At 40.8% G+C, this 22,297-nt stretch overlaps 1 protein-coding gene and 1 long non-coding RNA gene across 3 annotated transcripts in view; one reads left to right on the forward strand and one right to left on the reverse strand.

Annotated features, from left to right (window-relative positions):
• Positions 1 to 1,601: 1,601 nt before the first annotated feature.
• LOC126982295 (uncharacterized) lies at positions 1,602 to 4,504 on the forward strand. The gene is made up of 2 exons (XR_007735028.1): positions 1,602 to 2,977; positions 3,113 to 4,504. It is a non-coding gene; the product is annotated as an uncharacterized LOC126982295 (long non-coding RNA).
• A 6,930-nt stretch (positions 4,505 to 11,434) lies between these two features.
• The window catches only part of LOC126982294 (uncharacterized), a 13,177-nt gene continuing 2,314 nt past the window's right edge, over positions 11,435 to 22,297 (reverse strand). The window contains exons 2-7 of one of the 2 annotated variants that reach the window (XR_007735027.1): positions 20,410 to 20,501; positions 18,132 to 18,307; positions 17,679 to 17,847; positions 17,065 to 17,215; positions 11,962 to 14,552; positions 11,435 to 11,820 (exon numbers count right to left, since the gene is read on the reverse strand). Coding sequence is in view for 1 of the 2 variants with exons in the window: in XM_050834289.1 (XP_050690246.1) it covers positions 12,702 to 14,552; positions 17,065 to 17,215; positions 17,679 to 17,847; positions 18,132 to 18,307; positions 20,410 to 20,501 (2,439 nt within the window). In the remaining variant the exon portion in view is untranslated. Of the gene's footprint in view, positions 14,553 to 17,064; positions 17,216 to 17,678; positions 17,848 to 18,131; positions 18,308 to 20,409; positions 20,502 to 22,297 lie in introns of both variants that reach the window. The other variant, XM_050834289.1, reaches the window with a different exon arrangement.

The raw sequence follows: 22,297 nt of genomic DNA on the forward strand, positions 1-22,297 counted from the left end.
CCTTCAATATACACGATTTATGCCCTTATATAAGATCCAGAGTTTACATATATTCAACTACACCCATGATGCAAGAAGGCAGTTTAGCTTAAGTAGGCTATCAAAAGCATTAACAAGTCTACCAGTGAATTAAGAGAACAGAGGAATAGCTAATAAAAAAAGATATACGATAGCAGGAAGGAATATTATAACAGAGAAATTAGCATGGGTGGGGTGGGTGTGATATGGCTCTCAAAGCACATGGACATCAATGCTTATCACAGTTCAACATCTTGGCAGCTTGGGGCATACGGAGTGATAGCCTCGTCAACAGCACTGTGATGATATATAGATGAGGACCCCTTGTTTGGTGTGTGTGTGTGTGTGTGTGTGTGTTCTCGATGTATTTGGGTCACGCAAAGAATCTCTCTCTCTCTCTCTCTCTCTCTCTCTCTCTCTCTCTCTCTCTCTCTCTCTCTCTCTCTCTCTCTCTCTCTCTCTCTCTCTCTCTCTCCATTTCACTTATAATACACTAAATATACACTACGTCTTCATTTCTTATATTCTAACCCCACAAAACATAAGAATAAACAAGAATGTAATCTATAAATGCAACGTGCTATATATAGGCTCTCACTAACCCGATATATTATGCCAAAAATTAAATAAAAAAATATATGCTAAACCCAACGGCATCCATATCCTTGATCATGGCGCCGGCAGATAACGACAAAGGGCTTATGAAGACTCCACTCTGCTTTATCTTATCCGTCACGTCCATCAGATCGTGTGTAGCGTCCCCTTAATTACTCTCACCCTCACCTCGTAACTCACCGCCCCCTCACCCATCACCCGTCACTGTCCCTCACCCATTCCTCACCTCGTCCCTCACCCATCACTCTTATTTATGGGTATGATGTAAGGGGTGTGCGCAAACTGGGTATTATGTACATTGCCTGGACGTATGTAAAGGGGGCCTATTGTTTGAGAGGGCCAAGTTATTGTTTGAGGGGATGTATGTTATCGTTGGGAAGGGGCTGTGTTAAAGGGGTTGAGGTTATCATCTGAAGGATTTAGTTCAAGGGGTTAAAGGCTAGAAATATACTTAAAGGGCTACACTACTTTTCCAGGGGGCTAGACAACTATTTAGATCAGATTAGTGTAGTTGGGTATTGTAACATACAGTTTACTGCCCTGGAAAGAATTCAAAAATTAAGTCTATCCGGCGAAGCTGTAACCCAAATCTTGACCCCGAAGCCTAATGTCTTACCTGACCTTTGACCTTTCAGCTTGAGATAGACGCGTGTCCTCCATCTCGTGACTCAGCGTTAAGTGTAGCAGCCACGCCACCTGTGTTTGCCTTCCCCAGGTGTTTTATCTGAGGGGATGACGGCTGGGGAATGGCGGGAAGGCGGCGGACCACGGGACTAAAATATTATCGTGTACAGAAACGAATAAATGAATAGATAAAGTAGATAAATAAATGAATGAAGGATAATAAAAAAGTGGAAGTTGTAGTGCTAGTGGTAGGAGTAATAGTAGTATTAGTAGTAATTGTAGGATGAGGAAAACCAATAACAGAAGTGAAAGTTTCAGTAATAAAAAAAACACCAACATCTCATTTTTCAACATTTTATTACTTCAATCTGTGTCTTACAAGTTACGACAGTTTCAGTAGGAATGTTTGAAGGACAATGGCTTCTGCTTTTTTCACATTCACGGGGCGTAGGGGGCGTGGCTGACTCGAGGCTGACTCCTGACAACTATTAAAATACTGTCAGGGGAATTATCAGCTATTATAATCACTGCAGGGGCCTTCAGTAACCTCTATGACGCTCTACCTCACATCCCGTTTTGCTTTGTTCTGGTTTGGTCAGGTCTGCTTCGTTCCTATTGAATCACCGAAGCTTCATATCACCTCAAAAGACACTCACCACAAATCACTTCAGCATTCTCACACTTCTGAATCACCACTATCACCATCACCACCAGCCCCTGACAGCCCTAATATGCACATCACCAGCCCTGTCAGCCCCAATCAGCCTCACCTCCGCAGCCCTTGACTATGGAACAAACGGGCGGGCATTGGTACGGAAGGGAGGAACTCAGACTGTACACATATTCAGCGATAACTCAAACTCTGCCTAACGAAACTGATTGGAAACCGTACATATTCTGTGGCAACTTAAGTTTTTACATGTAGAAATAAAAGAAACTGTACAAATTCAGCGGTTAAGGGAATATTTGATGAAAACTGTACTTATTCTACCGTCACTGAAGTTTTGTAGAGATAAGTAGAGGGAAAAAAATGTACCGATTCAGTAGATTTTGCAAGGAAAGTAAAGCGAAACTGTACAAATTCAGCAGTAAGAGGAAAGTAGATGAAAACTGTACTTATTCTGCAGTATATGAAGAGTAAAACAAGAAGTAAAGAAAAGTAAATGAAAACTGTACTTATTATGCAGTAACTTAAGTAAAAAAAAAAGTAAAGAAGTAAGAAAAGTAACTGAAATCTGTATTTATTCTGCGACAACTCAATTCAAGCTGTTTGTAAAAGAAAATTAAGTGATAACTGTACACAATCCGCAGCGATTCAAGCTTTCTTAGACATAAACTAAAACAAAACTGTACAAATTCAGCGGCAACTCAATGTTTTTCCGAGAACACACTGAAAACAAAACAAAAAACAAAAGATAATTTGTTCACACACACACATTGAGGTTTTCCCAAGGCATTGAAACTGAAAAATTCGAAACATTTACTGAAACAAAACTGTACAAATTCAGCGGCAACTCAATGTTTTCCGAGAACACACTGAAAACAAAACAAAAAACAAAAGATAATCTGTTCACACACACACTGAGGTTTTCCCAAGGCATTGAAACTGAACATTCTAAACATTCACTGAAACAAAACTGTGCAAATTCAGCGGCAACTCAAGCTTTTCCGAGTACATACTGAAATCAAAACAAAAAAGATAATCTGTTCACACACTGAGGTTTTCCCAAGGCATTGAAACTGAAAATTCTAGACATTCACTGAAACAAAACTGTACAAATTCAGCGGTAACTCAAGCTTTTCCGAGTACATACTGAAGACAAAAAAACAAAAGACATTCTCCTCGCACACTGAGGTTTTCCCAAGGCATTGAAACTGAAAATTCTAAACATTCACTGAAACAAAACCTTTTTCACATCACATAATTTTCCTCCCGTTTTTCGACTGAGCTGAAAGAAATATTTACTGAAAAACGCGTAAATATTCCCAAGACACATGAAACTCTCGGAAAAGAAAATATCACTTAAAAAACTATCAATATTCCGTCGATAAACAAGTTTGCTTTGACATCACAGCGACAAGGAGAGACTATTTTAATATTTTACTCTGCGAAAACTCAAATATTCCCGAGAAACATGACAACCTCGGAAAGAAAGTATTACTGAAAAACTCAATATTCCGTCGATATATAACTTCACTTTGACATCACAGCGACAAAGAGAGACTATTTTCTTTCAATATTTTACTCTGCGAAAACTCAAATATTCCCGAGAAACATGACAACCTCGGAAAGAAAGTATTATTGAAAAACTAAATATTCCGTCGATATATAACTTCACTTTGACATCACAGCGACAAGGAGAGACTATTTTCTTTCAATATTTTACTCTGCGAAAACTCAAATATTCCCGAGAAACATGACAACCTCGGAAAGAAAGTATTACTGAAAAACTCAATATTCCGTCGATATATTCCTTCACTTTGACATCACAGCGACAAGGAGAGACTATTTTCTTTCAATATTTTACTCTGCGCTTAAGAAAGTCTTGCCGTAAGTAATCCTGCACTCAGAACTTAGAAAAAAAAATAATAAAAGTTAATAAAATAGTAATGATATGCAAGTTAAGTTGATTCAAGGTATTCACTTCTATCCTTATACATTAGCCTCTTTTTTATCTCTTTCTTCTTTCATTTCTCTCTCTCTCTTCCTTTTTTCATCACTTTTTTTCTTTTATCTCCCTCTTTCTTTCTTATTTTATCTCTCCTACTTTCACCACTATCTCTCTTCTCTTATCTCCCTCTCTCTTCTATAATCTCTTTCTCTTTTCTCTTTTGTCCATGGAATAGATTTTAACCCCAAAGCAACATAGCAATACCGACGGAAGGATTTTCTAATGTAATGATTGCACGTATTTGAAGAGGATCAAGGTTACGATTAAGTTTGATCTGTCGCTATTGAGTACAAAGTTCGCATTGCAAGTTGCTCTTCCCTCCGTCACCTAACGCTTGGCACTGTGTTAAGTCTTTCCGGTCTGGTAACAGTGGCAGTATGACCATTTGAGTAAAGAAACGGAAATAACTTAAAAAAAAAAAAAAAATAGTCTACTCACTTTCTGACCAAATATAACTACCTAACCAAACACACCTGAATCATGTTTTCTACTAATTTCCTTTCGATCTCATTCTAATCCATAATATCTTTCCGTGTATTTTAATCTTTCATGACTAACCGAAGTAAAAAAATAAATATATAAACAACTAATACAAAGCCTTACAAATCAGTTTCTTATATTTATCTTCTTCTCGTCTCAAATATTTCAATCACTGTAACTTTCTGTATATTTTAATCTTTCATGACTAACCGAAGTAAAAAAAAAAATATATAAACAACTAATACAAAGCCTTACAAATCAGTTTCTTATATTCATCTTTTTCTCGTCTCAAATATTTCAATCATTGTAACTTTCTGTATATTTTAATCTTTCATGACTAACCGAAGTAAAAAAATAAACAAATAAACTACTGATACAAAGCCTCACAATCTTATTTCTTATTTTCTTCTTCTCATCTTCAATCAATCAAACACTGTACTTTTGTATATTTTAATCTTTCATGACTAACCAAAGTAAAAAAATAAATAAAAAAACTACTGATACAAAGCCTTACAAATCAGTTTCTTTTCATTTTCCTTTCGATCTCAAATACTTCAATCTTACAATAACTTTCCGTATATTTTAAATCTTTCATGACTAACCGAAGTAAAAAATATAAACTACCGATATTAATACAAAACCATACAAATCAGCTTCTTATTCACCTTCCTCTCATCTCAAATCCTTCAATCTTACAACTTTCCATAAATTATAATCTTTTAGAATTGACAAAAGTGAAAAGATATATATACCAGAAGGAAATGCTACCCAAATCAGTTTCTTCCCATTCTTCCCTTGGTCTTATACTGTATACATATTCTGATCCTAAAATAGCTTCCCATAAATCATAGAGTTCCAAGACTAACCAAAGTGAATTACATGAAAAACCTAACCAAATGCTTCTTCTTCTTCATCTTCCTCTCGCCTCAAATATACTTCAATCCCTCAACAACTTTCTCTCCAAAATATGAACTTTCTTGACTAAATACGAACTTTCTTGACTGATATGAACAAAATATGAACTTGACTCAAATATGAACTTGACTAAAAATGAACTTGACTAAAATATCAACTTGACTAAATCTGAACTTTCTTGACTGATATGAACAAAATATGAACTTGACTCAAATATGAACTTGACTAAAAATGAACTTGACTAAAATATCAACTTGACTAAATCTGAACTTTCTTGACTAATATGAACAAAATCTGAACTTTCTTGACTAATATGAACAAAATCTGAACTTTCTTGACTAATATGAACAAAATCTGAACTTTCTTGACTAATATGAACAAAATCTGAACTTTCTTGACTAAATGAACAAAATCTGAACTTTCTTGACTAAATGAACAAAATATGAACTTTCTTGACTAATATGAAGAAAATCTGAACTTTCTTGACTAATTGGCGTGAAAAAAAAGACAAACCAGCTTCAAAAGTGATTATATTCTCTACTCCTCTTCCATCTTACGAAACAAACTCATGTGCTTCAACGCTTTGTTCATAGATAAAACTAAACATACGAGGCTGTACACACACTCCGTACACACACAGCGGGGTATATGTACACAGCGGGGTATACATACGACATAACCCTAACATAAATTATCGATGTGACTTGGCGCTGGAGAAAAAAAAAGAGGAAAAATACATAAATTACCGTAAAATGACTTGGCGGTGGAGAAAAAAAAAGGAAAAAATACATAAGCGGTGGGTTAACCTTAGACACACCTTATGAATTAGGGTTTAAGAGCACCAACAACAGAAAAGAATGGAAAAAAGAAACATTCGTACATATAAAAAAAATACCGAATCGCGTCAAATGTTCATGTGTAACGCGAGTGAGTGGATTGCCCTCGATTTTTTTGTTCACGCACACACACACACACACACACACACACACACACACACACAGCTGTACAAATCACTGAGACGCTTCCTCAAAAATACACATGAGAGAAAAAAACTAACCTAAAACTAACTTACTAAAAAGAAAACACTCAATGGTATGTTTTGTTTCTGGTCGATGAAAATAAATCTACCTGATATTTTTTTTTTCCTCCAAGAGCTGTTTCAAGTCTTTAAGGAAGGGAAAAAAAACAAGAAAAAAACAACACGTGCCTTGAAAATCATTACCTTCGCCTTAACTTTTTTTTTTTCCCCTCGCAGAACTTTTTTATAATCTTTGGAAAAAAGAAAAAAAAAAAAAAGAAAAAAAAGAAAAAAAAAAAAAAGGATCAATTAACCGCCTTGAAAATCATTACCTTCGCCTTAACTTTTTTTTCCCCCTCATAGAACCTTTTTTTTTTTACAATCTTTGAGGGGGAAAAAAAACTCGTCCATTAACCGCTTTTCTGCCGTTACGTTTTCAACCGCAAACTGAGGCAACCAAAATCATCACCCGAGAATGACAACCGCTTACGGAAAAGATGAAAGGAGAAGATAAAAAGAAGAAAATGAAAAAAGAAAAAAAAATATCTGCCGACACTTCCTGGTTACTGAGATTTGTTCGAAAAATATACGCACTGGAAAAAAAAAAAAAAAGACTTGGCGGATTAAAACAAACAGAAGAAAGAAAACATTTTAGCCACACGAGCAGCGACTCAACAAACAAGCAATCAAACAAATAAAATAGTAAAATAAATAAAAAATAAAGAAAAGCATAATATCGAGGGATCAGTTTTTCTTCTAATATCAAACTCAGCGATCTACACATTCTTAAATCATTTTAGCCACACGAGCAGCGACTCAACAAACAAGCAAACAAACAAAACAAAAAAAGTAAAATAAATAAAAAAGAAAAGATAGCATAATATCGAGGGATCAGTTTTTCTTCTAATATCAAACTCAGCGATCTACACATTCTTCCGATACAAATTTCATCTAATATAAAAAAAAACCCTCTAGCAATGACTTCTTTGTACTTGGCGAGTCAGGGCAGACAGACAGACAGACAGACCGAGAGACAGGCAAGCTATCCACTACTCCGTCCTTCGCCCCGGCCAGAATAAGCTCTCGTTCGCTCGCTGACGGAAAACTACATATTAAAATTTCTACGTCCTGGGGTGTGGTTGCCAATCTGTACGCATCCCCCCCAATTAGTACTCATATTAGGGAGAAACTACTACTTGGAAGACTGAGATTAGAAGAAGAGCGCAACTGTTTGAGTTTTAAAAAATGTTTAGCAATTGTGTTTTAATTAAGAGTAACTTATTAACCTCTCTCTTTCGGCCGCTCGTAACTTTTGTCTCTGTACGAGCAGCGATTAACGGGCCTTTTTTTTTTACCCCTTTTTTGTTGCCCTTGAGCTGTTTCTTTAGCTGTAAAAAAAAAAATAATAATAATAAAAAAAAAAAATAAATAAATAATAATAATAATAAAAAAAAGGCTCATCTAAGTTCTCCCCAGTACAATAAGAGTTCATTAATTTTACTACGATGTATATTACAAAATTCCAATACAAAAAATTCGTCAAAATTAGATATTACAAGTAAACAAAATATAAACAGTTGTCATTTGTCATTTTCAAGGTACTAAATTCAAATTCATAAGCCTCGTCAAAATTTTCCAGTGCGATAAAATTCCATTAACTCAAATCCACATATGTATCAGGGGAAGGAAGTGTCGAGTAGAGGGAGAATAAGGGAAGGGAGAGGAAGGGGTGGAGGAGGAGGAGGAGGAGGAGGAGGAGGAGTTTATGGACCGTGTCACTGTGGGTTTTCAGGAAATTCTAATGATAAAATTTCTAAAAGTTATAATTCAACAATAAACAAACATTCCAAATCTCTGAAAGGCAGCAAAATGTATATATATCAAAAGTTTAAATTTTCTGAAACTGTGGAGTCTATAAAAATATAACTTGATTTACAGAACATTGCTGCTAAGTTGAAAGATTAATAGAATACTTCTTTTTTTGCAGACTAAGTACTGTTTGGAGAGGTGCGTACAAATTGGCGTACACCCCCTCGACACTATGGGCCCTCGCAGCATCACAGTTACGGGATAATTCAGGAAATCAATCGTTTTTCTCCACACAAAATTCATATAAACAGGCGATTAGTTGTCCCTCCCTCCTCAGTGATACCAATTTTTTCCACACTCAGTAATACCAATTCTCAGGCTTTTTATTTTTTCCTTCTTTCATGTCAGAACTTCATAATCTTCCCTGTCAACTTGCCTTTAACTCAAAATTATGGACTTGAATTTTTTTGCAAGACTTCATAAGCAAACTTTTAATCCTTCCTTAGCGATAGAATTTACACACATTCTTTAGTTTTTGTTTCCACCTCCACATCAGAGCTTAAAAAAACACCTCCGTCAATCTACTTTCTATCCCCCTAAATCACAAACTTGCATCCCACAGAAAGAGGAAAGGAAAACGCGTCGATTCCGGACTAAAACGCTCATAAAACTTCCGTCTCCAAAATAGATGAGTTTACCCTTCCGTCAGGTGATCCAGATGGCCAGGTAAAGTGTGCACCAGGTAACAAAGTGCCCTCCAGCCCTCACCTGAACAACGTAATTAGTCCCAGGTAGAAACAGTGACCCACCTTAGTCGGAACTCACCTGGTAGCCTCTTTCTGGGTGGTGAGTCAGGTAGTGTGGGAGGAGAGGAGGAAGGGAGAGGAGAGTGAGAGATGAAGGGAAGGGTGTTAGATAGAGAAGAATGATGAAGAAGGAAGAGGATGAATTAATGAATGGAATGAATGAAAAGGCGAGAGCATGGAAGAGTATAAGACAGAGAAGAATGAGGAAGAAGGGGAATGAATGAATGGAACTAGAAAAAAATGAATGAAAATGGAAAGACGAGAGAATGGAAGGGTGTAAGGAAGAGGAAGAAGAAGGGGATGAATAGTGAAAAGAAGGGAAGGAGAGTGAGTGAGGAGGAGAAAGGGAAGAGAGGATAGTTAGAAAGAGAGAAGGAAGTGGGGGAGGTCACAGATAAAGAGAGAGAGAAAGAAGGAAGTGAGGAAGGACTGTAGAAGATAAAAAGGGATAGAAGAATAAGGAAGGAAAGGAGAGCAGGAAAACCAAGCAAAAGGGAGAGAAAAGAAGTGAATGAACAATGAGGAGAGCATCTAACCATGAAGAAAAGGCTCGTAAGTCATGAGTTCCGAGAAAGGTTGAGTGAGAGAACGACTGTAGAAGTTAGAAAGGGATAGAAGGATAAGGAAGGAAAGGAGGGAGAGAAAAGATGTAAGTGAACAATGAGTAGAGCGTCTAACCACATGAATAAAAGGCTCGTAAGTCATGAGTTCCGAGTAAGGTTGAGTGAGAGAACGACTGTAGAAGTTAGAAAGGGATAGAAGGATAAGGAAGGAAAGGAGGGAGAGAAAAGACGTGAATGAACAATGAGGAGCGCATCTAACCACATGAAAGAAAAGGCTCCCAGGTCATGAGCTCCGAGTAAGGTTGAGCGATACCTTCATTCCCAATACTGGCTCTTGAGGTCACAGTACTCGGAGAACAGTAATAATAATAATAAAAAAACTTACAAATACATGTGCTAAGCTGCCCGCGCAAGCCTCTCGCCCCTCAATACAAATACGAACATACAAAATTTTTTTCCGATTACTCGCATTATGAAAATACATTGTGTGTATATATGTCTGGTATATACAAATGTTTATATATCTTTTCTCTCTCCCTCTCTCTCTCTCTCTACGTAGAGTAATAAAACAGTAACAGTCCACACACATATACGCCTCCGAAGCTTCAAAATAGCTGCCACTCGCCATTTTTCAAACCCAGGGACATTTTTGAACCCAGGGACATTTTTTAACCCAGGGACATTTTTGAACTCAGGGATATTTTTGAACCCAGAGACATTTTCTAACCCAGGGACATTTTTACAGCCACTGGAACATTTTTCGACCTCTGGGCCATGCAACCTCTGGGAGATTTTTCAACCCATGGGCCATTTTTTTTTAACCCAGGGCCATTTTTTCAAACACTGGGCCATTTTTTTTACCCTGGGGCATTTTTTTCAACCCAGGTACATTTTTCAACCCCAGGGACATTTTTTTAGCCCAAGGACATTTTTTCAATCCTGGTACATTTTTCAAACCCTGGTACATTTTTCAAACCCTGGTACATTTTTCAACCCTGGTACATTTTTCAACCTCTGGGACATTTTTTCAACCCCTGGTACATTTCTCAAACCCAGGGCCATGCAACCTCTGGGACATTTTTTCAACCCCTGGGACATTTTTCAACCCCTGGGGCATTTTTTCAACCCCTGGGGCATTTGAGAGGCAGCTATTTAGAGAGAGAAACATACCTCATATCACTCACTGTACAAAGTCACTGTCGATTTCACTGTACAAAAAGACTGTTCACTGCCCCTTCACTGCTGTCCGTCACTATACCTCACTATCATCATTTTCAGCTGTCTTCATTACCTTCACCATCCATCACCTCACAATCACCTCACTATCCCCTGTCATCATCACTATCATTAACAATCATCATCTTCATCACTGTTCAACGGCCCTCATCACCATCCTCGTCCGGTAATTACCCTTCACTATCACCTCACTATCCTCATTATCACTGTTCAACTTCCTTCATTATCTTTTATCATCACTTTTCCATCATTACCACTCCATCTGTTTTTATTTTCTTGTTTTCTTTGTGTTTTTTTCTTTATTTTCTTCTTCTTTATCTTTTTCTTTCCTCGTTTTCCTTCTGTTTTTCTTTTCTTCTTCTCCTTTATTATTTTTTCTTTCCTTGTTTTTCTTCGGTTTTTCTTTTCTTCTTCTCCTTTATCATTTTTTCTTTCCTCGTTTTTCTTCTGTTTTTCTTTTCTTCTTCTCCTTCATCTTTTTTCTTTCCTCGTTTTTCTTCGGTTTTTCTTTTCTTCTTCTCCTTTATCATTTTTCTTTCCTCCTTTTCCTTCTTTCTTTTCTTCTTCTCCTTCATCTTTTTTTCTTTCTCTCATTCTAGAACAGTTTTATTTTTCTCTTTTTGGCAGAATCGTTATTTTTTTTACTTTCGTTTCTCTACATTTTTTTCTCATTTTCTTTCTCTAATATCCTTTTCTTTCTCTCATTCCAGGACAGTTATTTTTTTCCTTTTCTTTTTGGCAGGATCCTTATTTTTTTTAGTTTCATTTCTCTACATTTTTTTTCATTTTCTTTCTCTCTAATATCCTTTTTCCTATCTCTCATTCCAGGACAGTTATTTTTTTCTTTTCTTTTTGGCAGAATCTTTATATTTCTACTTTCATTCCTTCATATTTTCTTTCTTTTCTTTTCTTATTTCTAAACGATATTCCTTTGTATATGTGTTATCCTTTTTCTATACAAACTCTGCATTTCCTTTAAATTTTCTCTTTTCCTTTCATTCAAGTCCACTACATTCTCTCTGTTTTCTTTTCTCCTCCCATCTCATTCTTTTATATTCACAAACCTCACTTCGTTTTTCATTTCAACATTTCAGTCACTTCTATTTCTCTTTCTTCTTTCTCTTTTCACTTAATTTTGCATCGATATAAAGTGTTTTTCTCTTGTTTCTTCTCTCCTCTCATCTCATTCTTTTATATTCACAAACCTCACTTCGTTTTTCATTTCAACATTTCAGTCACTTCTATTTCTCTTTCTTCTTTCTCTTTTCACTTAATTTTGCATCAATATAAAGTGTTTTTCTCTTGTTTCTTCTCTCATCCCAACTCATTCTTTTATATTATTTTCAAATCTCACTTCTTTCTTCATTTCAACATTTCAGTCACTTCTATTTCTCTTTCCACTAACTTGTTTTGCATCGATATAAAGTGTTTTGGATGCTATATTGAGGTACGTCGTTTGATTTTAATTTTCTTTCAACTTTTTCACTCTTTTGCTTGTAGTTTTTTTTCTTTCTATTCATCTACAAAAACATCGCACTCGAAAATCCACATATCAATCCTTTTTTTCTCACTTTCCACCTGAACTTTTGTCTTTCAATTTACATTTTCTTCCTGCTTTGTCATTTTACGAGGTTTTACGTGACTGAGTTTTCTTAATTTTCTTTTCTTTTTCTTAAGTTTTTTTCTTCATTTCCTTTCATTTCTCTCTTTTTTTCTTCATTTCCTTTTCTTTCTCTCATTTTTTAAAAGTTTTTTTCTTCATTTCCTTTCATTTCTCTCCTTTTTCTTAATTTTCTTTTCTTTCTCTCATTTTTTTCAGTTTTTTTCTTCATTTCCTTTTGTTTCTCTCAAATTTTTTTTCATTTCTTTTTCTTTCTCTCTTTTTCTTATGTCTTTATCACGCAGCAACCATCTCTCTCTCTCTCTCTCTCTCTCTCTCTCTCTCTCACACCTCCGTTCCGTCCGGCCCCTCGTCCTGAAACACATCTCCGTTCTTCCCCTTCTTCACGTCACCCGGGATGGATGAAGTGGACAACCTCTTCCCGGCAGGCTTGGGCGGGGGCTTGGGCGGCACTTTCTTCCCCCCGCCACCTTTACTGTTGTTGTTATTGATGCTGTTGTTATTGTTGTTGTTCGAGGACGAGGTTGACGTGTCGAGGATGGAGTCTGCCGAGGTGGTGGTAGTTGACGGCGTGGATTTTTTACCGTTTAGTTGGAGTGGGGAGGAGGTGCGGAAGGGAGAGGAGGTGGAGGTGGAGGAACGTGGGGTGCTGTACGAGGCCGGGGGGATCCGCCGTGGAGTGGATATCGCGGTGGACTCATGCGCTGGGAGGCTTAATCCGCTTATCCCACTTTCGTCGAGGAGATTTGGGGTGGAGCGCGGGAGGGTGGAGTGCAGCCGACTCTTGGGGTTCGAGTGTGGTGAGGCTTGGTGGTGGGTGGAGGAGAGTGGGGTGTAGTATGGGGGCAGGGACGTGTTCGGGGGGGAGGTTGGGGGGCTCTGTGGGGTGCGTGGGCCAAAGGGTTCCGCAGCTCGCAACGCAGGTCGGGTCAGGTCGGTGCGTGAGGTCCCATCGGCCGTCGTTCGTGGGCCAAGCGTGTCGTAGATGGGGTCGTACGGTAGTCTGGTATCCCCGCACTCGCTCGCTGGGGCAGGGGGCGGTGCAGCCATCTCCGCGGAAGGGGGGCCTGCCCACGACGGGGATCGGTGTCGCCGGGGAAGGGTCACATACCCAGGGCGGGGCATCGGGAGGCCAGGCGGGGACACATACCCACTGTTGAAGTAGTCGGTGACGGGGTATTGGGCAGGGTGGGCGTAGCTGTACCGCCACTCCCCTGGGCCGGTCGGGGAGTGGTAGGGGAGGTGCGCCAACCCTGGGGGGGAGGTCGCGCGAGGTCGGGTCATGTCAACTATATCGGGGTAGTGGGCCCAGTAGTCAGCCGAGGCATGGGGTCCCTGGGCAGCATCCAGCGTGGTGTTGTGCGACGGGGTATCATCGTCCTCCTCCTCTAGGGTGGCCAGGGGGGTGCGGAGGCTGGCGGGGGGCGGCTCCGGGTAATCCACCTCGTCATAGCTACGATGTCCGCCGCCGCCGCCGCTCCCGCCGCCGCCAAGACTTGACATTTCGAGGTCCGTCTGTGGGACTTTCTCGTACTTCCGCGGCGGCTTTTCGACGGGGTTCACGATCATGACGTTCTCGTGACGGGTGTGTGTCGCCCCAGCCGCCCCGTTCACCTTAGGCTTCGTCGTGCGCTGCCGTCGCCGCCTCCGCCGTACGCACAAACACACGCATAGACACACCAGCAACAGAAGCAGACATCCGCCGGCCGCCACCCCAATGATGAGGTACAGGTCTGGGCCGGCCGGGGGGGTGATGGCGCCAGTGTGCGAGGGAGCGGCCGTCACGAGCGACACATTGCGCTCCACCAGCCCTGCCATATTCTCAGCGACACATGTATAGTACGTCAGGTCGTCGTCCTTAACATGTGTCACTGTCAGGCTTGTAATCCGCTCATCCGCCCTTCCGGTGAGCTCCTCCTTCACTAGATAAATCTGTTCCGGCGTGGAGAAACGGACGACGGACATATTGGTGAGAACTCTTCCATGCAGGACCCAGCGGACTTGCGGGAGAGGGTCGCCGCGTACGTTGCAGGTCAGGGTTGCGTTCTGACCTGGGGCGGCGGGTACCTCGACCTGGGGGACCTCCACGTCGGGTCGGCAAGCTAACTCCTCCTCATTCACCTCCTCCCACTTGCGTCCTGCCATGCGCTGCGGTGAGTGGCAGGTGACATGGGTCTGTTAGGGGGTAGAAACGGAAGGCGAGGCGATGAGAATGGGTTAGGTGGAGTTGAATAAGCTTTGTAGTTGGTTATAGTTGAATAGCATTGAGGATTAGGTGAGGAGATGATGAGAGTCCTTAAGAAAAATGGGGTACTTTTGGGGGTATGGGAGGGAAGAATGGGTATTTTTAAGGTGGGGAAACAGGGAATGGGGTATTTTTTGGGGTAGTGGGAGGGAGAGAGGAGCAGTTTTGGGGGGGTTTAAGGAGTTGAGTAAGGTAGATTAAAGTATGGAGTGGGTTTAATGGGGTTTTAAGTGGTATTTGAAGTGGGGTTAGGATGTTAAAAAGGGGAGAGAATGGTACGGGAAGTGAAGGTGAGGGCTCTTTAAGGGGTTGCTCACATAAAAGATAGAAGTAAAAAGTAGCCAAAAGAGAGGTCAATTTTGGGTGGGTTGCAAGGTTATATATGGTGTTATGTAAAGGATTCCATGGGGTATATGGGGTCAAGGAGAGGGTTACATAGGGTTCAATGGTGTTAAGAAGTGGAGTATAGATTTTAACCTGGTAGCAGCGGGGATCATGTTTCTTAATGGTCCCTCCAAGCGAGAAAAATGAGAAAAAATCACCCCTCACACAAACCATTTCATAATATATATCAAAGCATTTGTGATCAGAATATGTATCATCTATTTTTGGGGGGTTTATATCATGGCACAAATTTGGTCTGTCGCTGCTACACGGTAAAGCCACAAATTTGGCCCGTCGCTGCTACACGGTAAAGCCACAAATTTGGCCCGTCGCTGCTACACGGTAAAGCCACAAATTTGGCCCGTCGCTGCTACACGGTAAAGCCACAAATTTGGTCTGTCGCTGCTACACGGTAAAGCCACAAATTTGGCCCGTCGCTGCTACACGGTAAAGCCACAAATTTGGTCTGTCGCTGCTACACGGTAAAGCCACAAATTTGGTCTGTCGCTGCTACACGGTAAAGCCACAAATTTGGTCTGTCGCTGCTACACGGTAAAGCCACAAATTTGGCCTGTCGCTGCTACACGGTAAAGCCACAAATTTGCCCATCGCTGCTACCAGGTTAAAAAAGGTTATCATATAGTATTGCACAATTTCCCTTTCTCTTTCTCTCTCTCTCCCTCACCCCTTCTCTCTCTCTCTCCTTCTCTCCTATACCTTCCTCCTCTTTTTTTTTCTTTTCTCATTCTTTCTCTCCTCTCTCTCTCCTTCTCTCCTATACCTTCCTCCTCTTTTTTTTTCTTTTCTCATATTTTCTCTTCTTCCTCATTTCCTCCATTCATCACTCCTCTCTCTCTCCCTCTCTCCTTCTATCCCTTCCTCCTCTCTTTTCTTTTCTTTTCTCATTCTTTCTCTCCTTCCTCATTTCCTCCATTCATCACTCCTCTCTCTCTCCCTCTCTCCTCCTATTCCTTCCTCCTTCCTCTTCTTTTTTCTTTTCTCATCCTTTCTCTTCTTCCTCAGTTTCTCCATTCATCAATCATCAATCACTTTTTCTTTCTATTTTGTCCCTCTCTTTCCTTTCATCCCTTCCATCTTTTTTTCTTTTTTTTTCCTCCCCCTTCTCCTCCTCCTTCTCTCCCTTCCCCACATCCTTCCTATATATACCACACCTCTCTCTCTCTCTCTCCCTTCCTTCTCCCTTCTCATTTTCCCTTCCCATATCCTGTCTCTCTCTCCTTTCCTTCTTATCTTATCCTCCTCCTCCTCCTCTCTTCTCCTTCCCTCCCTTCCCCACATCCTTCCTATATATATCACACTTTCTCTCTCTCTCTCTCCTTTCCTTCCTTCTCCCTTCTCATATCCTGTTTCTCTCTCTCCCTTCCTTCTTTCCTATCCTCCTCCTCCTCCTCCTCCTCCTCCTCCTCCTCCTCCTTCTCTCTTCTCCTTCATCTCCTCTTTCATTCTTGGTGTTTCCTTATTCCTTTCACTCTCTTTTCCTTTCCTTTCATCATTCCACAAAGTATTAAAAATTCCTTTCCTTATAGACTCTCTCACACACACACACACACACACACACACACACACACACACACACACACACACACACACACACACTTTTCGCTTCCTCCTCACTGAACAACCCAAATCCCCAACTCTCCAATCCCCCCACACACCCACATTTCACCCCACCTCCCTTTTCCTTCCCCTCCTTCCTCAATAATTCACCCCACACCCCAAGCGCCCAACCTCACACCAACGTACAGATATATAAGTCCCCCCTTGCAGCTGGTTTTTCATCTCCTCCCACACCTCTTCCCTTCCATCCTTCCTCCATAACCAATCCAGCAAATTTGTGGCTTTACCATGTAGCAGCGACGGGCCAAATTTGTGCCATGATGTAAACCCCCAAAAAATAGATGATACATAACATGATCACAAATGCTTTGGTATATATTATGAAATGGTTTGTGTGAGGGGTGACTTTTTCTCATTTTTCTCGGCTGGAGTGACCATTAAGAAACACGATCCCCGCAGCTGCCGGGTTAAAGTCCTTACCTGTAGCAGTTTCTTCATCTTGGTCCAGCGCACGAGACTCTTCAGCTGACAGTCGCATTCCCAGAGGTTGTCGTGGAGCTCCAGTTCCACGAGGCGAGTGTTGTTAGTGAAGAGCTCCGGCTGGATGAGCTTGAGCTGGTTCCCGGAGAGTCTGATGAGGGAGAAAGGGGTTGGTGAGCTTTTATTCTATTATTTTATCTATTTATTTATTTTATATTTACAGTCGTACCTCAAATAGTACAGTTTCGGTTTTATACGGATTGTCATTGAAGATCTTTTTAGGATTTATAAATTTCCTGTTCGTCGAGAAATTCAAAAATCCTAAAAAAATCTATGAAAATCCACATAAAACCAAAGCCGAACTATTGAAAACTGTACCATTTAAGGGATGACTATTTATTTTATCATTTCGAGAGCACTGCATCAGGGGCGGAGCAGGGCCTGAAACCTCATCAACGGTATGCATTCATTTATCTATTTTTGAGGGTTGTGAGGAGGGGAGGAAGAGGCGGGAGAGGAAGAAGTTCGGCAAGGTTGTTAAGGTGTCTGGAAATCAGGAAATGGGTTAGTCAGCAATCATCTTCCTATTGTTCCCCCCCAAATTTTTATCTTACCTGAGGGACTCCATGATCTTGAGGTTGGAGAAGGCGAAATTGTGGATGTAAGTGAGTCGGTTCTCGCGGAAGTTGAGTTTCCGGAGGTGCGGCAGCGGAGGGAACTGGACCCCGTTGAGCCGCGACAGAAGGTTTAAACTCAGGTCCAGGAATCGCAGCTTGGCCAGACCTGAGGGGAAATAAAGGACGATCAGTTAATGAATGAAGGGAGGAGGAGTTTGAGTTGCGAAGGTGGTGGTTGAAGTAGTAGTAGTAGAAATAGTAGATAGTCAAAAAGTAAGGCAATGGAATCTAAAAAAAAACACATATAGGCCTACACTGAAAAAAAAAGGGCAAAAAATAGATCAAATACAATTCAATAACACACACACACACACATTCCCTACCCTTCCCCCACCCCCACACATATATATACCCCCACTCCTCCCTCCCCCACTCCCAACGTAGGCCTACCAGTGAAGGTGTCTGGGTGCAGCTTGTCGATCCTGTTGCTGCTGAGATCCAGTTCAATCATGATGCCCAGGCCCCGGAAAGCGTCCTTGTGAAGGCTGCGCACCTGGTTGTCCTTCAGGTAGAGCTTCTGCAGGTTGACGAGGCCATGGCTCTTGAACGCGTCCTTCTCCAGGTAACTGTGTGGGGGGAGGAAGGGGGGATAATGAGGGGAAGATGAGGAGAAGGAAAGGGAATGGGAAGATGAAGGGAAGGGAAGGGGAACAGAAAGGGAAAGGAAACATGAAAAGAAGCAGAAGAAAGGGAAAGGGAAGATGAAGGGAAGGGAAAGGAAGGGAACATGAAGGGAAGGTGAGGGGAAGGGAAGAGGAGCAGAAAGGGAAAGGAAACATGAAAAGAAGAAGAAGAAAGGGAAAGGGAAGATGAAGGGAAGGGAAAGAAAGGGAACATGAAGGGAAGGTGAGGGGAAGGGAAGAGGAACAGAAAGGGAAAGGAAACATGAAAAGAAGCAGAAGAAAGGGAAAGGGGAAGGAAAGAAGGGGAATGAAAGGAAAGATGAAAGGAAGAAGATAAAGAGGAGCAGGAGAAAGGGAAGAAAAGAGGAAGAAAAGAAGCAGAAGGGAAAGGGGAAGGAAAGAAGGGAAAGGGAAGGAAAGATGAAAGGAAGAAGATAAAGAAGAGCAGGAGAAAGGGAAGAAAAGAGGAAGAAAAGAAGCAGAAGGGAAAGGGGAAGGAAAGAAGGGAAAGGAAAGATGAAAGGAAGAAGATAAAGAGGAGCAGGAGAAAGGGAAGAAAAGAGGAAGAAAAAAGTAGAAGAAAGGGAAAGGGGAAGGAAAAGAGAAGGGAAAGGAATATAACATAACTAAAAAAAATATATATATATATATATATATATATATATATATATATATATATATATATATATATATATATATATATATATATACACACACATACAAAAATAGGTTTTAAAATAGGTGTAGAAGTTCCTCTTTTTCTTAATTTATTAATTCTAAACACCTAACCTAAATTTTAAACATAATTCTTCTAAACCACTATAACTTCCTCTACAATCATTATAACTTCCTCTACAACCACTAAAACTTCTTCCCTCTACAACCACTAAAACTTCTTCCCTCTACAACCACTAAAACTTCTTCCCTCTACAACCACTAAAACTTCTTCCCTCTACAACCACTAAAACTTCTTCCCTCTACAACCACTAAAACTTCTTCCCTCTACAACCACTAAAACTTCTTCCCTCTACAACCACTAAAACTTCTTCCCTCTACAACCACTAAAACTTCCTCTACAACCACTAAAACTTCTTCCCTCTACAACCACTAAAACTTCCTCTACAACCACTAAAACTTCCTCTGCAACCACTAAAACTTCCTCTACAACCACAACTTCATCCCTCTACAACCACTAAAACTTCCTCTACAACCACTAAAACTTCTTCCCTCTACAACCACTAAAACTTCCTCTACAACCACTAAAACTTCCTCTACAACCACTAAAACTTCTTCCCTCTACAACCACTAAAACTTCCTCTACAACCACTAAAACTTCTTCCCTCTACAACCACTAAAACTTCCGCTACAACCACTAAAACTTCTTCCCTCTACAACCACTAAAACTTCTGCTACAACCACTAAAACTTCCTCTACAACCACTAAAACTTCCTCTACAACCACTAAAACTTCTTCCCTCTACAACCACTAAAACTTCCTCTACAACCACTAAAACTTCCTCTACAACCACTAAAACTTCCTCTACAACCACTAAAACTTCTTCCCTCTACAACCACTAAAACTTCCTCTACAACCACTAAAACTTCCTCTACAACCACTAAAACTTCCTCTACAACCACTAAAACTTCCGCTACAACCACTAAAACTTCCTCTACAACCACTAAAACTTCCTCTACAACCACTAAAACTTCCTCTACAACCACTAAAACTTCCTCTACAACCACTAAAACTTCTTCCCTCTACAACCACTAAAACTTCTTCCCTCTACAACCACTACAACTTCCTCTACAACCACTAAAACTTCCACTACAACCACTAAAACTTCCTCTACAACCACTAAAACTTCCTCTACAACCACTAAAGCTTCTTCCCTCTACAACCACTAAAACTTCCTCTACAACCACTAAAACTTCTTCCCTCTACAACCACTAAAACTTCCTCTACAACCACTAAAACTTCCTCTACAACCACTACAACTTCCTCTACAATCATAACTTCTTCCTTCTACAACCACAACTTCTACTCACATGATGTTGTTCCCGTTGAGGTTGAGTTCCTGTATCTCCGTGCTCAGCGTGGTGGGGACTGTTGAAAACTTCCCCTGGCTGCAGTCTGCCATCTGGAGGGAGAAAGGAGTTGGGTTATTTCCGCATCCGAGCTCACACATTTGACAAGGCTTTCGTAGGAGTTCTGAGCATTTCCCTGGGTAACTTTAAGACCCTGGTGGTAGTTTGCCCCTTCTTCTGTACCATGAACCTAAAGAAACACATTTGACAAGGCTTTCGTAGGAGTTCTGAGCATTTCCCTGGGTAACTTTATGACCCTGGTGGTAGTTCGACCCTTCTTCTGTACCATGAACCTAAAGAAACACATTTGACAAGGCTTTCGTAGGAGTTCTGAGCATTTCCCTGGGTAACTTTATGACCCTGGTGGTAGTTCGACCCTTCTTCTGTACCATGAACCTAAAGAAACACATTTGACAAGAGAGAGAGAGAGAGAGAGAGAGAGAGAGAGAGAGAGAGAGAGAGAGAGAGAGACCAATACCTACTTTACCTCCAAACTTGCAAAACACACACACAAAAAAAACACGAAAAAAAACACCAAATAATAGATATATAAAAAAAACAAAAACAAATACGAAACAAAAACAAGACAAGAAACAGAAAACAAAAACATTACACACACACAAACACAATAAATAAACAAATAAACAAAAATAAAGATAAAAAAAAAGAAGAAAGCCTATCCCAAATCCAGCCAATCAGCCGCCTTTCCCGCTCCGCCTGGCCAATCACAGCACCGGATATGGCCCTGCAGGTGACACGCTCGGCCAATAGGAGACGAGAATGCGGCCTAAGCTGACCAATAGGAGCCCGAGGAAGGGAAGGAAGGGGAAAGGGGAGATGAGGAGGAAGGGGAAGAAAGGTAGAGGGGTGAGGAAGAGGAGAGGAAGAAAGGGGTGAAGAAAAAGGAAGGGGAGGATAGAGGAGAGGAGAGAAAGGAACATGAAGGGAAGGGAAAGAGAAAATGATGGGAAAGGAAAAGGAAGACGAAAGATAGAAAAATAAGTAGAAGGGAAAAGGAAGGGGAAGTAAAGATGAAATGAAGGGAAGGTGAGGAGAAGGGAAAAGAAAGAGATGAAGGGAAGAAAAGAAATGGAAGGTGAGGGGAAAAGGAGGAAAATTAAGACATAGGGAAGGAAAAGGGAAGAAAATTAAGTGAGGGGAAGAGGAGGAGAGGAGAGAAGAGGGAGATAAGAAGGGAAACAGGAGGGGAGTTGAAAAAGTGAAAACATGAAGGGAGGGAAAATGAAAGGACAGGAAAGGGAAGAGGAGGGAGAGAAGGAAGGAGAAAGAGAAAGAAAGGAAAAGGAGGAAGGAGAGGGCAGGAAAAGGAAAGGAGAGGGGATGAGAAGGGGAAGAAGGGAGATAGACAGAGGAAGAGAGGAGGAAGAAGGGGAGAAGAGGGAGGAGGAACTTACTACCGCCTCCTCCTCCTCCTCCTCCTCCTCCCCCGGCGTTCTGAGAGAGAGAGAGAGAGAGAGAGAGAGAGAGAGAGAGAGAGAGAGAGAGAGAGAGAGAAAAGAAATTCGGAGCATTCACAAGTTCTTCCGTTTACGCCCGAAAGAAAAAAAAAAAGAAAAGGAAAAAAACCGATTAAGTGAAGAGAAATTTGTGAGGAAAATATTTAATCCCCAAAGAAAAGGAGGAGGAGGAGGAGGAGGAGGAGGAGGAAGAGGAGGAGGAGGAGGAGGAAGAGGAGGAGGAGGAGGAGGAGGAGAATCTTACCAGTGGAGGAAAAAATCTTATCTACATTTTGCTACTTTAGAGAGAGAGAGAGAGAGAGAGAGAGAGAGAGAGCAACAAGATACGTAATAAGTTTTCCAAAAGGGACGATGAATAAAATTAGATTACT

The sequence above is a fragment of the Eriocheir sinensis genome, chromosome 50 (assembly GCF_024679095.1).
Source record: "Eriocheir sinensis breed Jianghai 21 chromosome 50, ASM2467909v1, whole genome shotgun sequence".
Lineage (NCBI taxonomy): Eukaryota > Metazoa > Arthropoda > Malacostraca > Decapoda > Varunidae > Eriocheir > Eriocheir sinensis.